Raw genomic sequence first — 16778 nt, 5'->3', positions numbered from 1 at the left:
AAATTGCTTTTAAAAAAGTGCTTTCTTGCTATACTGTTTTATTTAAAGTTGTATTATAGATATAAAAATTCAATGGTTCTGAGAACTACAGTTGTGCGTTTACATTTACGTTTGATGTAGGATGAAAAATTTTGAAGTAACTAATAATAATAATTTTAAAAGAAATATTACTATTTAAAAAAAACAATTTTTTAATCGGTTATTGGTGCATCACTAGTGCGTCAAAATTAATGTTATCTGTGACAATCAATGTCAACTTCTTTTTCTTGATCCCGGTTCTAATGTGAGTCGATGTTGTTTTCTTTCAAATAAAATCCTAGAAAATAAGTGTAATACCAACGTTTTCACAATATATTATTTAAAAGTATACCTTAATAATCTTCAGGCAAGTGATCTTGTGTGATATTTCAGTGAACATATCGTGCTAACAGAAAATATCCTTACGAAAACTTAGGTTTACAATATGATTGTGATTGTGTTGTGTTAATTCTTATTGATATTTTAAGTGGTTAGATCTTCTATCTTAATATTTATATTGTTGTAACGCGGGATTGCTTGCCGGAACTCAATAGTGTACAGTTTAAAGCCGAGTGATTTTTTGTCGAGTTTTGTTCAGGTGGCATGTTTGTTTTGAGGTTGTAATTTCTGTTTATAGATCATAAATGGCTCCACCACAGCCCAAAGCGGCGGCTAAGGCCCCCGCGGCCCCTAAGAGCCGAGTCAAGAAGGCCAAACTTGGCAAAGCTAGGAACTATGATTTGGGTAATGGAATTGTTCGTTTCTCGAAAACGAAAATGTTTCACAAAACCGTGAGTATATTTCTATCTCATTACTATAAGATAAATATTTAAACTACCTGACACAAATTTTGCATTCCATTTAACAAATTTACCAATATTAGTATTCCCTTCAGGTTTTGGTTAGTATAGCAGTATTATATTCAAAACACTATCATAAGAAACTGTTGCTATTAAAATTATGTACCGGTTAAATTGGAAGTTTACCGATAAACATACTATTGCATAGTTGCTGTCTTATAAAAGAGGAGACATCTAACAATTTAAATTTACTTTAAACTTATGTAGCATGTAGTAAAAGCTAGTGAACTTACCAATGAACATTGACTTTCAGGCCAAATACAAGTTTGTTGGCAAGAAGAACCCAAAAGCGCCCAAAACCAAGAAGGCAACAATTGCCGTAAAGCCCATCGGCGGTGAGAAGAATGGAGGAACCCGTACAGTGCTGTTACGCCGCAGAAAGTCTTTCTACCCTACTCAGGACAAGTATGTATATTTTTAACTTGGTACACACTTTACTTTTTGATTAAATGATAAGTGGTTTCTTCTTGTTCGTTGTGGATGTAGCAATTGCTATGTTTAATCAGAGTCGATTTATTTATTTTCAATGAGTTTTGACAAAGAGTGACATTTGTATCTAAAGCGATAATATATTATCCAACAGAATACTAAACCGCGACTTATGTCCAACCTTTGATTAAAATTTGTGTAATACATTTGTCAAACATTTGCATTTTGTAGTGGGTAGTTGATATTTGTGGTTTTAGTATAATGTAAATTTTGTATGAGGAGATATTTGTAAGATTTTGACTCTATTTGAATAACCATTAAATAGTTATATCTATTTTAAAGTGGATTAATTCCATCAACAACAATACACATTTTATCATCTTATATTGCATAGTATATGTTTTTTAATCCATAGTCATTCTGCCTCTAACCATGTGATGATGATTACTAGCTTAACTATAGGCTAGAATCAATTAAAAAAATTTGAGAGGCAAAGAATAATTGGATACCATATATTAATAAACTGCTTTTTTAGTGTCTCTTTAGTTCTGTGGTTAATGTGCGAAAATGAATCGGTCTGGCAGGACATCAAAGGCTGATCTGATCACCTCCTTGTTAACAAGTAAATCAATCAGTGAAATGGAACTATATCATCTGCCCCAATCACTACCTGAACCTTTATATGATACCTGTGTCGCTTCAGTTGGAATATTTATGGGCTAATGATGATTGCAGGATCAAGACGCACCGCCACCACAAGTGCTTCAGGAAGCACGAGCGAAACATCAGGCCGAACCTCACGGTCGGCACCGTGTGCATCCTGCTCGCCGGCCGCCACGCGGGCAAGCGCGTGGTGCTCGTGGGGGTGCTGCCCAGCGGCCTGCTGCTGGTCACTGGACCGTTTGCTGTGAGTTTGTTTGATGATTTTTCAGACCAATTAAATTGTTTTGATTTTTATGTAATTTGGTTGTTGAACATGTGAGAGGTTATCTTACACATTGGGATAAATATAAATATATGACAAAATGTAAAAAAAAATATATATACAGATGGATGGCTTTAAAATTCATTCACTCTTAAATTTCTTAATGATAATACTTGCGTAAAATTAGTGATTAGAAAACACTTTCATTATTAGTTAAAACATTTAAAGAATAGATAAAAAAAGTGCCACTGTAGCAACACCTGACCTCTGGGAAGGGTTGCCAACTTCATTTACAAAAGATGAAGTATATATGTAGGTCTAGGAAGAATTTTATATTCTTCTCAGTTTAATCATAAAATAAACAGTATTCATTAAATTTTTACTCTACATATTTTTTATTAGTAATTGTAAGTAGCTTTTCTGCGTTGGGATTTGCATCTGACTAAAACAAATATGTGAGAATCAAAATCTAACACTTACCAGTACTAAGCAACTAAATACTAGTATTATGCAAAGTTTATTCATGTTTAACAGTACAAGTATGTAATGGAAAAAGTATGATACCTACTGTTTTTAATATTATATTTGGCAAATTTACCACTTAACTAACCACAATCTCACCATTGTAATCGAATTTCACCAACGCTTTAAATATCTATCACGAAAAAAAGAAACTGTTTACTTTCAACTAATCAAAATTTTAAATTTATGACATGTAACTGAAATTTGTGACATGTAACTTAATTGGTGTCATGTAACTTAAATTTGTCCACCCCATAACATGCAGTTCAACTCGTGCCCACTGCGCCGCATCCCGCAACGCTACGTGATCGGCACCAGCACCAAGATCGACCTGAGCGACTTCAAGCTGCCGGCCCACCTCAACGACGCCTACTTCAAGAAGAACAAGAAGAGCGCTAAGCGCAGCGTCAAGCGGAAGGAGGGTGAGGACATCTTTGCCACTAAGAAAGAGGTGAGTAGAATGCAATATATATAGGTGATAGGTGATATTGGTGGTATATTAGGTGAATAGGTGAAATAAAGTACTATCATAGGCTATGTCAGTTTTTTTGACACTTTTTTCATATCACTTGGAACTGCAAGTCACATGAACACAAGGTAACATTTTTAGCTGTAAATTGGGCACATTTTGGCAACACAGTTCAATGAATCAAAATTGAAAATCTATTGCAATTATATGTGGTTTGGATAGTACACAATATATTCTTGGAGTAAATCCACTGGCCACTCCATCGATAATGCACTGAATCCATCAATAGTCTAAGAAATCACTTGACATTTGCTATAGGCTAAACAGAATATAACCGAAAATTGTGATACTTGGCATAAATGTCACAAGCTCATCCAGGAATTAGTGTCAATTCTATATCATTCGTTTTCATTGATAGCCCGATTGAATAAACAATGTGTTCCAACAGAAATACGTTCCATCCGAGCAACGCAAAACGGACCAAAAGTTAGTGGACGAAGCGGTGATCAAGGCGGTCGGCAAGCGCGAGGACAAGAAGGTGCTCCGGGGCTACCTCAAGGCGGCCTTCGGCCTCCGCTCCAGCCAGTTCCCGCACAGACTGCGGTTTTAATTAGGCGTAATAAATGTTTATGACTAGCTCGTGTTTTATTTACCAATTCCATTTTTAGGCCATTTGTGACAGTTTGAATTATTAATGTAATCAAGTTTAAATATTCAGTATTGATGACCGAGATTTGCTCGGTATTTATTTATTTATTTTTTGTTATAAATTGTGTTTTTTTGGAAATTATATTTAAGTACGAATTACATACTATTAAAATGATGAAATATGAATAATATTTTTCGATCTTACCGACAGAAACGCCTCCTATAGTTTAAGTCGATAAAACACGAATATGACATTTATATAAGAATTGCTCGTTTAAAGATATAAGATTTGTATCAGATTCTTGCATTCAATGTTTATTTAATACAGAGCTATACTGTTGGTACCTGCATTATACGCACGTGTAATGTTCGTACCCATGTGAGCAAATGCCCGAATTGACGCTTAAGAGGACGCATAGACGTAAAGAATGTATTGATAAAATTTTTTGTTTTGTAGCCTTTAACCTCTTGAAAATTAAAATGAATGTGTCATCTTCAAACGCAGATTACGAAAGTATAGATTACATATAATATAAATACACATCTAAACCCTATTGTAAAATGGGACAAGAAACATATATTTTCTGTAATCTCGATATTCAATAATTGTGCTTTCTATAATTTATACAAAATTAATTACTAATTTTTCATACAAATAAAACACAGCATACTAAAAATGTATTTATTTATATTTTGTAGCCTGTGAACGGTTTCTTGCAGACGGCAAACTGCGCGGCTTCTGTCCGTGTTTTTCGCGCCAATCAGCTTCCAATTTTGCATAAACGCCACCTGTGTCGTACATTTGACCCTTGTTAGGTTTTTTTTTCAAAACTTCATTAACAGACGTACGGATATTATTAAATCCCGGCAATCTTGATCAAGGTAATAAGATAAATTCATAAAATTTGTCACCGATCCTTGATAAGCGTAGAGTTTGATATAAATCTGTCCGTTTAAAGTCGAAAATAGTCGGTTACATATATACATATAGATATTCAACAAAAAAAGCGTGTTAAAAAAGCTAAGAGTCTAAATAATCACATGTGAATGCAGTTCTTCTATCACAATAAATTTTTTTATTCAGTAAAATAGAGATGTGACACGAAACTATCGATATCGATACCTGCATGCGGTTTCGGACGCGCCGGATAGTGGTGCCGCTTGGCGAGCGTGGCGCGCATGTGCGCGGCGGCGCGCTCCTCGTACCGGCGCTGTCCGTCCTGGTTGCTGCGCGCCGACAGCGTCGCCGCCCACACTCGCCCGCCACCCGTTGTACCCCAGCGACGAGATCTTGTGATTTTGAAATGAATAAAAAAAAAAATCAAAATAATAAAAAGATAAAACATAAGAATAATCACGTAGTGCAACATTTACCATTTCATATTTATTTTTTTTAAGTTAGCTGTAACCTGCTGCGTTACTCGCCTGGTACCCGATTAAAAATGAAATGTCCTAATCTAAACTATAATCCATGTCTCTAAATTTCATATAGATACTTTTAAAGTAAAAGAAATCAAACGTCCATATTAGTAGGATAGAATATTTAGGATAATATTTATTTTTTATAAAAAGTTTCTTATCTACGTACCAAATTTCATTGCAATCGGTTCAGTAGTTTTTTGCGTGAAAGACCAACAAACACACGCACATCCTTACAAACTTTCGCATTTGTAATATTAGTAGGATTCACTCACTTATTCCTGTTACATGGTGGAGGAGGCATGCGAGTACGAGCGCGAGGTCGGCGCGGAGGGGTGTCTTCATCACTCCTCGCGCTGTCAGAGCTTTGTTCACTCTCATCGGAGTCTGTCGCCTCGTCAGCTACTTCCAGAGCGTCTCCAGTACCACTGGTGCCTTGCTTCGTAAAGATGTGCTTATTAAATACCTCTCTATGTTTAAGAAATGAAGTCCAGATAGTAAGTTTTAATCAAATGAAAATTAAGATTATATTATAATGCTATATTTCAAAAGATGTCTTGAATATGTAAGGATCAAATAATTTAAAAATCCAAAATGAAGATGATCAAAGTAGGAACCATCAGGTATTAATTTATTTGCCAAATATTACATTACTAGCGGTTCGCCCGTGGTACATACATAGCCTATATATGTACCACGGGCGAACTTATATTATTATAGGCTTCCTCAATAAATGGGCTATCTAACACTGAAAGAATTTTTCAAATCGGACCAGTAGTTCCAGGGACTAGTGCGTTCAAACAAACAAACAAACAAACTCTTTAGCCTTATAATATTAGTATAGATAATCTATAAGAACATTGCGATATAATTAACTTCAACATACAAAATAAATATTTCAGACACACACAACTATACAAGATGTACACAGGAAAAAATAGGAGGCTCGTCACAAAGGCCTTTTAAAATTAAATAAACAACACATTTCTTAATACGATAAAAAAGTTTATTAGAAATTTTATAAGACAAAATACAGTATCGTTACAAGCAATAAACTAACATTTTTTTAGCAAAAATGAAAATAAATCACAAAAAGCTCTACAGCGACAACACATTTATATGCCTACAACAAAATCTAGCTGATAACACTTATTAAAAAATACATCCGTGTTATATTTTTAATTCTAACATTTTGTTTAGAATAGGTACTTAAGAAATGATTAAGCGTACACAACTTAACCGAAAATATTTTTTAATAAATACAATAAGCAAAAAATCATTTGGGCAACTTTAATTTACTTTATTCAAATCATACAATTTACACACAAACAACAACTCACCGTCTAGTATTCTAGCTTACCTTATTCCTCGGACTTTCCTTGAGTTTCGATTTAATTTCCGAACGTTCTGGCGAAGCGTTGGAACAATTGCCGGATACAGAGGGCGCAGCCGCTTGAATTGTGTTCAAAACTGGCGAGCCGGGGCGCACATTCGCTGTGTATGTATAACCTTAATAGCCGAGTTTCGAAAAGTCGTAGGTGTGATTCCTTGATGGACTAATTTTAATATTCATATTTTTTATTAAATGTTTTACTTGAGTATAACTCGTCATTACTAACTTCTTTTTATTAACTGCATTTTAAACAAACGACAACAAACACAAGTACAAAGCAAACTACATTTCGAACTACTTTTTATCGATAACCTTCGCGTACTTCACTAGAATACTTACAATATCTTAATGTCTCTCCATAGTTGTATATTTTTGTGGGCCAATTACCGGATGTTACTAATATCACAAATTCTAATTTATAAATAACGAAAAGACGAATACAATGATATTAAAAAGATAGATCAATAGATTATAAGCGCAATTTCATCTACTTTTGCCAATGTGGAGAGCGTATTTACAGCATTTTTCTATTGGCTAGTAAATCTTTATTTTACAATAAAATATAATGACGCATAGTATAATATTGAGTAAGTATACACTACATACCTACATTTATGATTGTCAATAGTTGGCAACATTTTGCATAAGAGCGCCAAAATCCGAGCAAAATATGAATCTATAGTGATGTACATAGTATTCTTTATTGTGTATATATCGATATAATTTTTCTATATATTTAAGTGTCAAACATTTTACAGGAGAGTAAGCCGCTTCGTTACGTAACGCGTTACAGTCCCAGTTTTTCTTGCTTCCTTTCTCTCACGCATACGACAACGGTACTAATATATGAAATGACGAACGAATTCTCAAACAAATTGTATACATCATTATATTTTCAATTATTAAATGTATAGATTAAATAATATAATAATAAAATATATATTCTCACGGATGAACTTATTATTGCTCGTATACAGTTTCCCCAAGAGGCCGAGTGGTTGTCGCGGCGGTATCAACTGGATCCCCTCCCACCAGAACACCTCCTTGCATTGCAGGCGACCCCCCACTTCCTCACCAGGTTCTGAGAAAAATATCGATAAACTCACATTAAGTTGAATATATTTAATTCCGCGCAACTTTACAGGAATTTTATTAAAACTGTCATAGCAACTGTCACACGTATAAAAATATCTGATAGGTTTTTCTCAATATCATATTAAATTTTGTTTCAAGCGAACGTTAATTTAAAGAAGTAAACTAAAATGTTTCATATTGTTTGGTAATAACATTATAACTTTTGCTACGTCCACCACAAATAAGCCTCACACACACACAAGCCTATCGTCACACCACACGGAAGGAAAACGGTATTATATAACCCTATAGTTTTTAATATATACCCCATAGTTTTTTCTATCATTTTCGTTTTCAAAACTCACCCCGCGTCACCAATCTAGTCAGTCGTTCCGGGAACATCAACTGGGGCGGACGCATCGCGATAATATCTCTGAATTGGTTGTATATTTCCATCACCGCCGCGTCCGTGGCCAAGCTCTCGTCGGGCACGTGCTCTCGGAATTGACAGCCCTAATTTGATGATTTGATTTTTATTGTGTGATCAGTTTGTTATTGTATTTCTTCTACTCTTTTGGTTTCATGAAATTCGATTACTGTGGCAGGATCAAGGGTGGCCGAGAGGCTAGGCGTTGCTACGGTTAGGCAAGAAACGCAGGTTCGAATCCTGCCTCGTGATCAAATTTTTTCTATTCTTTCGAAATTTCTAATTTATAAAGCATTTCAATGCTATTAAACTAAAAATTAAATTTAACAAAGGCCGCGTTCCATCGATACAATATTGTAATCATTGAAATAATGTTTCGTATTGGTTGTGATGGTTCTTAATCATCTCAATAGATGGCGTGGGGTGCCCCTTAGGCACATGAAACCGAAAGAGTAGAAGAAATTCGATTACTGTGGCAGGATCACGGGTGGCCGAGAGGCTAGGCGTTGCTACGGTTAGGCAAGATACGCAGGTTCGAATCCTGCCTCGTGATCAAATTTTTTCTATTCTTTCAAAATTTCTAATGTTTAGAACAATTAGTACTAAAAAATGCATGTAAAATGAAGTGCTGAAATACGTCACAACCTACTATCCTACCAATATTATAAATGCGAAAGTTTGTAAGGATATGTGTGTGTGTGTGTATGTGTTTGTTGCTCTTTCACGCAAAAACCTACTGAACCGATTGCAATGAAATTTTGTACGTAGACAGCTGGACAACCGGAATAACATATAGGCAACTTTTTATTCCGATATTACTACGGGATACGGACTTACGCGGGTGAAACCGCAGGGCGCAGCTAGTGATCAATAAAGCAAGCCCAAGAAACGCGTACCGTGTTGCGTGTGAGCGCCTCGAAGCGGTACGCGCGCTCGCCGCAGCACGGGTAGCGGCCCGCCGCCAGCGCGCCGCCCAGCGCGTGCGCGCCCGCCGCGTGGTGCGAACACCACTCCATCTAGCGTTACACACTTAACTCCTCAACCGACGGTGAAATGAGTAAATTATGTGTCATGTTGTTCTTAATTATTCGTTATCAACAGAATCAATTAAAGGTTATTTTAAAGTTGTTTATTTGGAACAATTGAAAAACAAAAATATTTTTATGTGGTAGTCGAACACGCTTCGGCACGAATTGGCCAGCTCACATCAGGGTAGTACCACACCCTCATAGAAGACCGGCGTGAAATATATAATATATATGTGTTTCGTTCGGTGAGTGGCGTAGGCGAAGGCCCATATCCTTTTCCTTACCCATCCCAGTCCTTTCTTTTATTCCTCTCGCCAATCCTTTCTTAATCCCTTCCCAAAAAGTCGGCAATCCATTTGTAGAGGCGTAAGGTCTGCAATGGACTTTATGCCTCTCTAAATGTTCATGGGCGGTGGTAGCGCTTACCATCAAGCGTCCCACCAGCTCCATTGCCGACTGTAGCATACAAAAAATAAAAAACAAAACACATAGTGTACGTCAATGAATGATGGCCTTTGTTTGGTCTACCGGACGTGACATATAAAATATTTATTTTATATGTCGCATTCATCATCATCAGCCCATATATGTTCCCACTGCTGGGACGCAGGCCTCCTATGAGGGTTCAGGCCATAATCCAACACGCTGGCCAAGTGCGGGTTGGCAGATGTCACATGTCGTCGAACTTTTGATTCTTGGACATGCCGGTTTCCTCACGATGTTTTCCTCACCGTTTTTAAGCAGTGGTGATGTTATCCCCATGCGCAGATAAATTGAAAAATCAATTTATTTCCTGCACGCTCGCCCGGTCTCGAACCCCGACTTATCGATTTTGAAGTCCGAGGTTCTCACCACTGAGCCACCACTGCTTAAACCGCATTATGTCGCATTAGCTACTTGGTAAATATGTATATATATGCAGTACTGGATCATATCCAGACAAACAGAAAGAAAACATAGTAAGTCTTGTCAAGACGGACTACCTACATCATCAGATTTTAAAATATTAACCATAACCAGGGACACGATCGCAATAACTAGTGGCATTATTCAGCGCCAGCTGATCCACTCAGAGGTCAAGATTAAGGTTGAGTTATATATATATGATAAGGTATATAGTATTCTGTATCAGTATCACAGATGATATATAAATTAAATAAAGTTAAAGTTACAACTTGCAGCTTAATCGAAGCAGTATTTACATACCTGATAAGCTGGGAAATAGCTATCGCACAGTTGGCACCGTAAGAAGTGACAATCGGCCCAGAGGCGCCAATACACGCGGCGCCAAGAACGCAACTCACCGAATAACCATGTTATATATTCGTTCAGACTCCACGATGGGTCTCTGTAAAGTTTTACAGAAACATTTCTGCCCATGTTATAGTATCGACACGTTTTAACAAATCGTATTTATGAGATATTTTGAAAGAATAGAAAAAACCGTAGCAACGGTTAGGCAAGAAACGCAGGTTCGAATCCTGCCTCGTGATCGAATTTTTCTATTCTATCAAAATTTCGCATTTATAAAGCATTTCAATGCTATAAAACTAAAAATTAAATTCGTATTTATCCATAAATAGTCCAGAGAGTTATACGGACAGAGGATATATGGGTAAACCTTTTGAGACGATTAGTATGTACTTACATATATTTAGATACTTCTCACATATAATCTATTGTGGTTAAACAAAATCTATACAAAATTATATGTGTTATGGCACAGTGGCATCGGCAAATATAAAACATGTACGACATTGGTGAAACCGCAGGGCACAGCTAGCCAAATATATTTCTTAGAGTGACACAATTACCGATTGGCGTAATTGAAGCTTTATCGAGAACACTTACAACACTTCTTGACAACTTGGTTATTTGAAGTAATAGCACACATACACAAACACACATACACACACACACACGCGCGCACACACAAGCATGCAGAATATGAAGTAATTGTTAGTATTTCTTTTTATAAATGTATAGTTAATACTCTGTCTTGATAAATATGTTGTAATCCTTTATTGGCTAATTGTTTAATTAAACATATTATTGTAATGTAGTTAACATGTAAAGCTGTTGGATTACCAATAAACAAATATATAAAAATAAAAAAATTACTTATCGTTTTGCAATTTTTCGTAACGGAAAATGAGTAACATTAACTTAATTTAAAAACAATATACTTGGAATGCGATGAGACGACGTTCCCGCGTCGGTCTATTCGCATGGAGGCGGGCTGGCACGGCACCTGCTCCGCTATGTGCCGCCCGAGGAGTTTGTTGCATCTATCATGAGAACATAATATATAAAAACACAATTGGTGTTTAGAAATTAAGAACTTTTTAACTAGACTGTCTGTCTCCCCGTGACCACGCTCGCTGTAAAGTGTTCGAACGTCGGGTTTTTATTTATTTATTTATTTTTAAATTTCCAACAAAGAATACATATTCTGATACTCTTAATTCTAAAATTGCTTGTATATAATAACAAAATATGGTTCTTTACTTAAAGGAAATTACAACAATCACAAATATATTTGCACGGATTATAAAAATATTTAAGAGAAAAAAAAAAAATTACATTAACAATAGTGGAAACCGGCATGTCCGAGAATTAAAAAAGCTCGACGACATGTGACATCTGCCAACCCGCACTTGGCCAGCGTGGTGGATTATGGCCTGAACCCTCATAGGAGGCCTGTGTCCCAGCAGTGGGAACATATATGGGCTGGTGATGATGATAATTAATAAATCGCGTTTAAAATCCGTGAAAAAGTTTTTAATTTCTAAATGTATAATACTCGCGTGAAATCAAACACAAGAAAATACTACAATTGGTGTTTTTTTATTAAGCTAATTAAGATTTCTTAGGAAGGGAAGTACGTGCGTACACTTGGTACATAGGTCCTAGATATGATATAATTATTGTGATATTATAGATCGTAAACAACTTTAATTTTTAACTTCTGCAGGGGTACTTTACATTGTTATAATGCAACGGAGACTTTCACATCCATATATTCCATACTAGCAGTCCGCCCCGGCTTCGCCCGTGGTACATGTATACCCTATAGCCTTCCTCGATAAACGTACTATTCAACACAAAAAGAATTATTCAAATCGGACCAGTAGTTCCGGAGATTAGCGCGTTCAAACAAACAAACAAACAATCAAACAATCAAACAAACAAACTCTTCAGCTTTATAATATTAGTATAGATATATATATTTTATTCTTATTATTATATTTTTAATGCTATTTTTGTGATGTCATGAACGTTTTTGTTACTTATTCGCAAAAATTATGTAAATTTTACTGAAATATTTAATCTTTGCCCGTCAGTATATTGCGTCGTAAACCCTTATTTCACTCTAAGAAATACGTATTTAGTAAAACAACGACAACTTTTACATGACTTCGAAAACGGAGGGAGTAGTATTTTAGTTTAATAAACAGTAAACGTTTCATATGTAGATTTAAAAGAATAAAAATTTTACAGCAGTTCAATCTAAAACACTCACTTGCTGCACTTGAAGAGAGTCGCGAGCGAAGCGTAGTGGCCGCGAAGCGTCTCCGGCACCGGCTCGGCGAGCGACAGTATCATCTTGCAGTACAACCGCGATTGGATCTTATCCTTGCGGTCGCGGATGCTCTCCAACTCCGCGTTCGTGTACATCGCGGCTAATCTAAATAGATATAGAATAACTATCCTACTTCCTACTATCCTATCCTACTAATATTATAAATGCGAAAGTTTGTAAGGATGTGTGCGTGTTTGTTGCTCTTTCACGCAAAAACTACAAAACCGATTGCAATGAAATTTGGTACGTAGACAGCTGGACAACTGGAATAACATATAGGCAACTTTTTATCCCGATATTCCAACGGGATACGGTCTTTCGCGAGTGAAACCGCGGGTGAAACTTTTATGTGTGCGCGTTTAAAACTATTGATGTGGACATAAACTAAACAACTAGCTTTTGCCCGCAGCTTCGCACGCCTTAAATTCGCAGTAAAATCCCTTTCTCCCTTTTTTCTATACATATAATGCGGACACAGACGGCGGAGAGCGACTTATTATACTATGAAATGATAGCAGAATAAACCTCGTAAGCAGCGCGTCACTGAGGCACGCTAAGTTGGTTGTGGTTTTCACGATATCGTTCATGTGTGCGTGACAGTAGATGAGACAGTCGTGTAGAAGTGGTTCCATCTGAAAATGTAAGTTTTTTTTTTTTTTTTAATGTGCGTCATCGTAAAGCTAAAGAATTATTGTTAATTAAAGTGAATATTATATTATACTTGACACTGGCAAATAGACGTATCTTTTTGCCACGCAGAAAATAGAATTATAGTGAATGAAAAGTCACAACTTTTTTTTTTACTTTTACTTATTTTTAACCCACTACACTAGGAAAAGACAAGGAGGAGGTTCTGTATTATTTGTTTGTTACCTCAGAACTTTCTACTGGATGAACTGATTTTTAGATTTTAATTCTTGATGATTCTTTGAAAGGCCTCCCGTGTGGTCCAAAGGCCGTTTAATTTTATAATATCAAATATATACATCAAATACAAATCATCAGTTGTTATGTTGAAGACAACAGCTAATAGTATTTACTAACTAAGGACCTAGAAAAACTCACAAACCTGAAGAAAAGACGCCGACACCAGTATCGGTACAACATTGTGCGGGTCGAGCAGCGGCCAATCAGCGACGAGGATCGAGTCCCGCTTCACCCAGCGCATCAGCCAATCGAATATCTGTATTTGTTTTTTTTTTTGTCACTTACAATTTTTTTTATCAATCAAAGTACGGGCACATGGTACAAGTAAAATAAGTAACATATAGGAGTACAAGGAAATTTCTCAAGAGGTTGTTCAGTACCAGTATTATGTTATCTGTGGTAATAAAATTGACTTGGATTTTTTTTTATCTAGATCGTTTGCTGTAGGCTGCTAAGTTCCCGCTATGATCAACGAAGAATAAATGAAAAATGGAACAATCATAATAAATAATAAAAAATAAATAAGACTATCGGCTGCTTTGATATATGTACTTCTTTACAAAATAGATAATATCTGGGACATATTGATATACTAGCTTTAAATAGATGTTTCACGGTAAAAACTAAAAAGTAGCCTATGACACTGTTCAGCCTCCTAATTATCACCGGATACAAAAATCAAACCATAAAATCGCTCCGTTGCGACGTGAAAAAGGGACAAACAAGCAAACGAGATTTCGCATTCGCAATATTAGTAAGGATACCTGTATATCACAATGTACAGAAATGTCCATATCTTCCAGTCGCTGACCAGCGGTGACGTCAGCGAAATATCCCATTTTCGAAACCAAAAGTTTCTGCGGGCATCTAAAGTCCTTTTTCAATCCCTTCACTTCGTCGCAAACGTGTATTTCGACATCGCCACTGAAAGAAATAAATAAAATAAAAGAGTTTTCCGATACCGGGAATCGAACCCGAGCCTCCTGGGTGAGAGCCAGGTATCCTAGCCACTAGACCATATCGGATGTTACACACTATTCGAAATAAAGATATATAAATTCAATATCATTCAATTGTAGCATTGAAATGAATATGAAAATTTAAAACTTAGTAAATTAACACACGCTTGTTCTATTATTGACAACTAAATTCGGAAAGCAATTTTGATAAAATATTGCTTACACCTGATTGACCAATAAAAGAATGATTTGCATTCTTATATTTATCAAAACATTAAACATTAAGTTTTATATTTTTCTATATTTCAGCAAAATATATGTAGAACCATCGTAAGAAATTATATGCTGAAGCAAGAATGAAAACGAAATACATTTCAGCCAAATGATAATAAGAGAAATCAGGTCTATTCAATTGATTACAGCGCCATCTATGAAACTTACTCTTGTTTCTGATTCGCTCGTTCATGCGCTGCAATCACTGAAGATTTCCTTCGCCCTAAACGATCACGAGATTCTTTTTCATTGACAAATCCTGTAAATATTTCAGTATGCAACCATATCAAATATTATAAAGAAATATGAAGTTATTTAATAATAAATTTAAACTCATGTAATATTTACTCGCCTTCAAAGCTTGCCGGTTTTTTTACTTCGGTCGTCAATGTATTTGAAGACGTCTTCTTTATTATTGGAGCATATACGCTTGTGGTTTTAAATGGTTTCTTGTATCCCACTAAATATGGCAGGATAGAATCTAAAATTCCTTCATTTATAACCTGGAAAATTAATTTTGTATTAGCGCCATCTATAGGAGATATGTATAATTAATTGAATAAATTGTTTCTGTAGGAAACTCACATCGTTTAATTTACAATTCAAGTTCGCTTCCGTCCAAACTCCCAACATTTCAACCCTTGGTTCGGGACAACGTCTTCGATTCTTACCTTAAAGCAATATATTAACCTTAAAATTAGTTGAAAATCTACGCAATCCTCTCATCATGTTATTCATATTAAACAGTCTTTATTTATAGCCATTCTTAGGCCCTCCGTACGCAAGGCTACGCAAATTTTTGATACTAATGTTGTAAACTACTTTAGTATCGCATCGCGAGTATCGGGTAGAATACGGTCCGCACACATTGCGACTGCGTTGCGACTCAATCAACGCAGTAGACATGAATTGCCTATTCAACCACTACTGACGAAACGGCTAACTTAAATTAATGGCATTTCCTACAGCTACCTAAACTTTTCCGTTATCTGTTTTTACACACGTACAACAACGTTAACAACGTTCTTCAAGTTATTATTGTTCAATAACCGCGTCGCCATCTTGAAAATCGCTGCGACTTATGTGGTAACGATCTCAGCCAGATAGAGCACAACTGGCGCGACGCAAGTCACGAGACAAATGTAAGAGCCTCAATGAATTTGTATGGCGATAGTCGCTTGGAGACTAAAATCGTCGAGTATCGAAAATTTGCGTAATTTTGTGTACGAAGGGCCTTACAATTACATTTTACCTTCAATTTCACTGCAACTGTACCGTTTTTCGATTCTATCAGTCACACTACTCTTTCTCTCAATTTGTGTCTCACTCTTGCTAACAATAGGTTTTTGCATCGTTAGTGCAGTCTGATACAAGAGATCTCTCTCTTGCTGTTCAATAACATGATTCAGCACAGTCAATTTAGAAAGTTCTTCCCAATTTATTTTTGAGCCTTCGTTCTCATCACCTTCTAAATGTTCATATACTTGATATGCTGTTTTCATAAAATCGAAAAAGTCTTTTACCGTTATCACTTCAGCATTAATTGCTTTTACAACTGAATTTCTTCTTGGTGATGTTTCTGTTCGAGTAGGACTTCGTCTTTTACCATCCCCCTTATCCAAAAACATTGAAGTCGTTTCATTATCTGGATTAGGACTTGCCATTTCACATTTATAAATCCTTCTTCGGTTTTCTAAACCATCTAAAATATCTAACAATCGATCAAACAACTTCCATAGAAACTGAATTACTTTGTAAATGTGTGATTGTAATTTGATTTTATTTCAGGCACATTAATTCAATTGGAGTAATTTATTTTAATTT

General features: G+C 35.9%; 2 protein-coding genes and 1 non-coding gene across 3 annotated transcripts; 1 reads left to right on the top strand and 2 right to left on the bottom strand.

Annotated features, from left to right (window-relative positions):
* Positions 1-199: 199 nt before the first annotated feature.
* Positions 200-3859, top strand: LOC119833473 (60S ribosomal protein L6). Its single transcript, XM_038357494.1, has 6 exons — positions 200-283; positions 656-809; positions 1132-1283; positions 2043-2214; positions 3020-3205; positions 3672-3859. The coding sequence occupies exons 2-6, from the start codon at positions 663-665 to the stop codon at positions 3831-3833; spliced, it is 819 nt and encodes a 272-aa protein (XP_038213422.1). The 5' UTR covers positions 200-283; positions 656-662; the 3' UTR covers positions 3834-3859.
* Positions 3860-4539: 680 nt separating this feature from the next.
* On the bottom strand, positions 4540-16650 carry LOC119835243 (uncharacterized protein KIAA1841). The gene is made up of 17 exons (XM_038359961.1): positions 16207-16650; positions 15540-15625; positions 15307-15457; positions 15123-15213; positions 14487-14646; positions 13865-13978; positions 13321-13427; positions 12736-12900; positions 11399-11500; positions 10419-10560; positions 9081-9200; positions 8123-8270; positions 7633-7764; positions 6651-6784; positions 5566-5729; positions 4995-5161; positions 4540-4660 (listed from the first exon to the last, which is right to left on the bottom strand). The coding sequence occupies exons 1-17, from the start codon at positions 16616-16618 to the stop codon at positions 4554-4556; spliced, it is 2502 nt and encodes an 833-aa protein (XP_038215889.1). The 5' UTR covers positions 16619-16650; the 3' UTR covers positions 4540-4553.
* On the bottom strand, positions 14676-14747 carry Trnae-cuc. The gene has a single exon. It is a non-coding gene; the product is annotated as a tRNA-Glu (tRNA).
* Positions 16651-16778: the final 128 nt, after the last annotated feature.

The sequence above is a fragment of the Zerene cesonia genome, chromosome 2 (genome assembly GCF_012273895.1).
Source record: "Zerene cesonia ecotype Mississippi chromosome 2, Zerene_cesonia_1.1, whole genome shotgun sequence".
NCBI lineage: Eukaryota > Metazoa > Arthropoda > Insecta > Lepidoptera > Pieridae > Zerene > Zerene cesonia.
Note: the sequence above shows the minus strand (reverse complement) of the source record. Positions and strands in the feature narration are given on the sequence as shown.

Excerpts from the sequence above, each read along its gene's own strand:
- LOC119835243 (XM_038359961.1), bottom strand. The coding sequence starts at position 16,618 with ATGGCAAGTCCTAATCCAGATAATGAAACGACTTCAATGTTTTTGGAT. Across the intron at positions 13,979-14,486 it reads CTGTACATTGTGATATACAG|ATATTCGATTGGCTGATGCG; the intron begins GTATCCTTACTA and ends AAACAAATACAG. Across the intron at positions 13,428-13,864 it reads TGTCGGCGTCTTTTCTTCAG|ATGGAACCACTTCTACACGA; the intron begins GTTTGTGAGTTT and ends TTACATTTTCAG.
- LOC119833473 (XM_038357494.1), top strand. The coding sequence starts at position 663 with ATGGCTCCACCACAGCCCAAAGCGGCGGCTAAGGCCCCCGCGGCCCCT. Across the intron at positions 810-1,131 it reads CGAAAATGTTTCACAAAACC|GCCAAATACAAGTTTGTTGG; the intron begins GTGAGTATATTT and ends ATTGACTTTCAG. Across the intron at positions 3,206-3,671 it reads TCTTTGCCACTAAGAAAGAG|AAATACGTTCCATCCGAGCA; the intron begins GTGAGTAGAATG and ends GTGTTCCAACAG.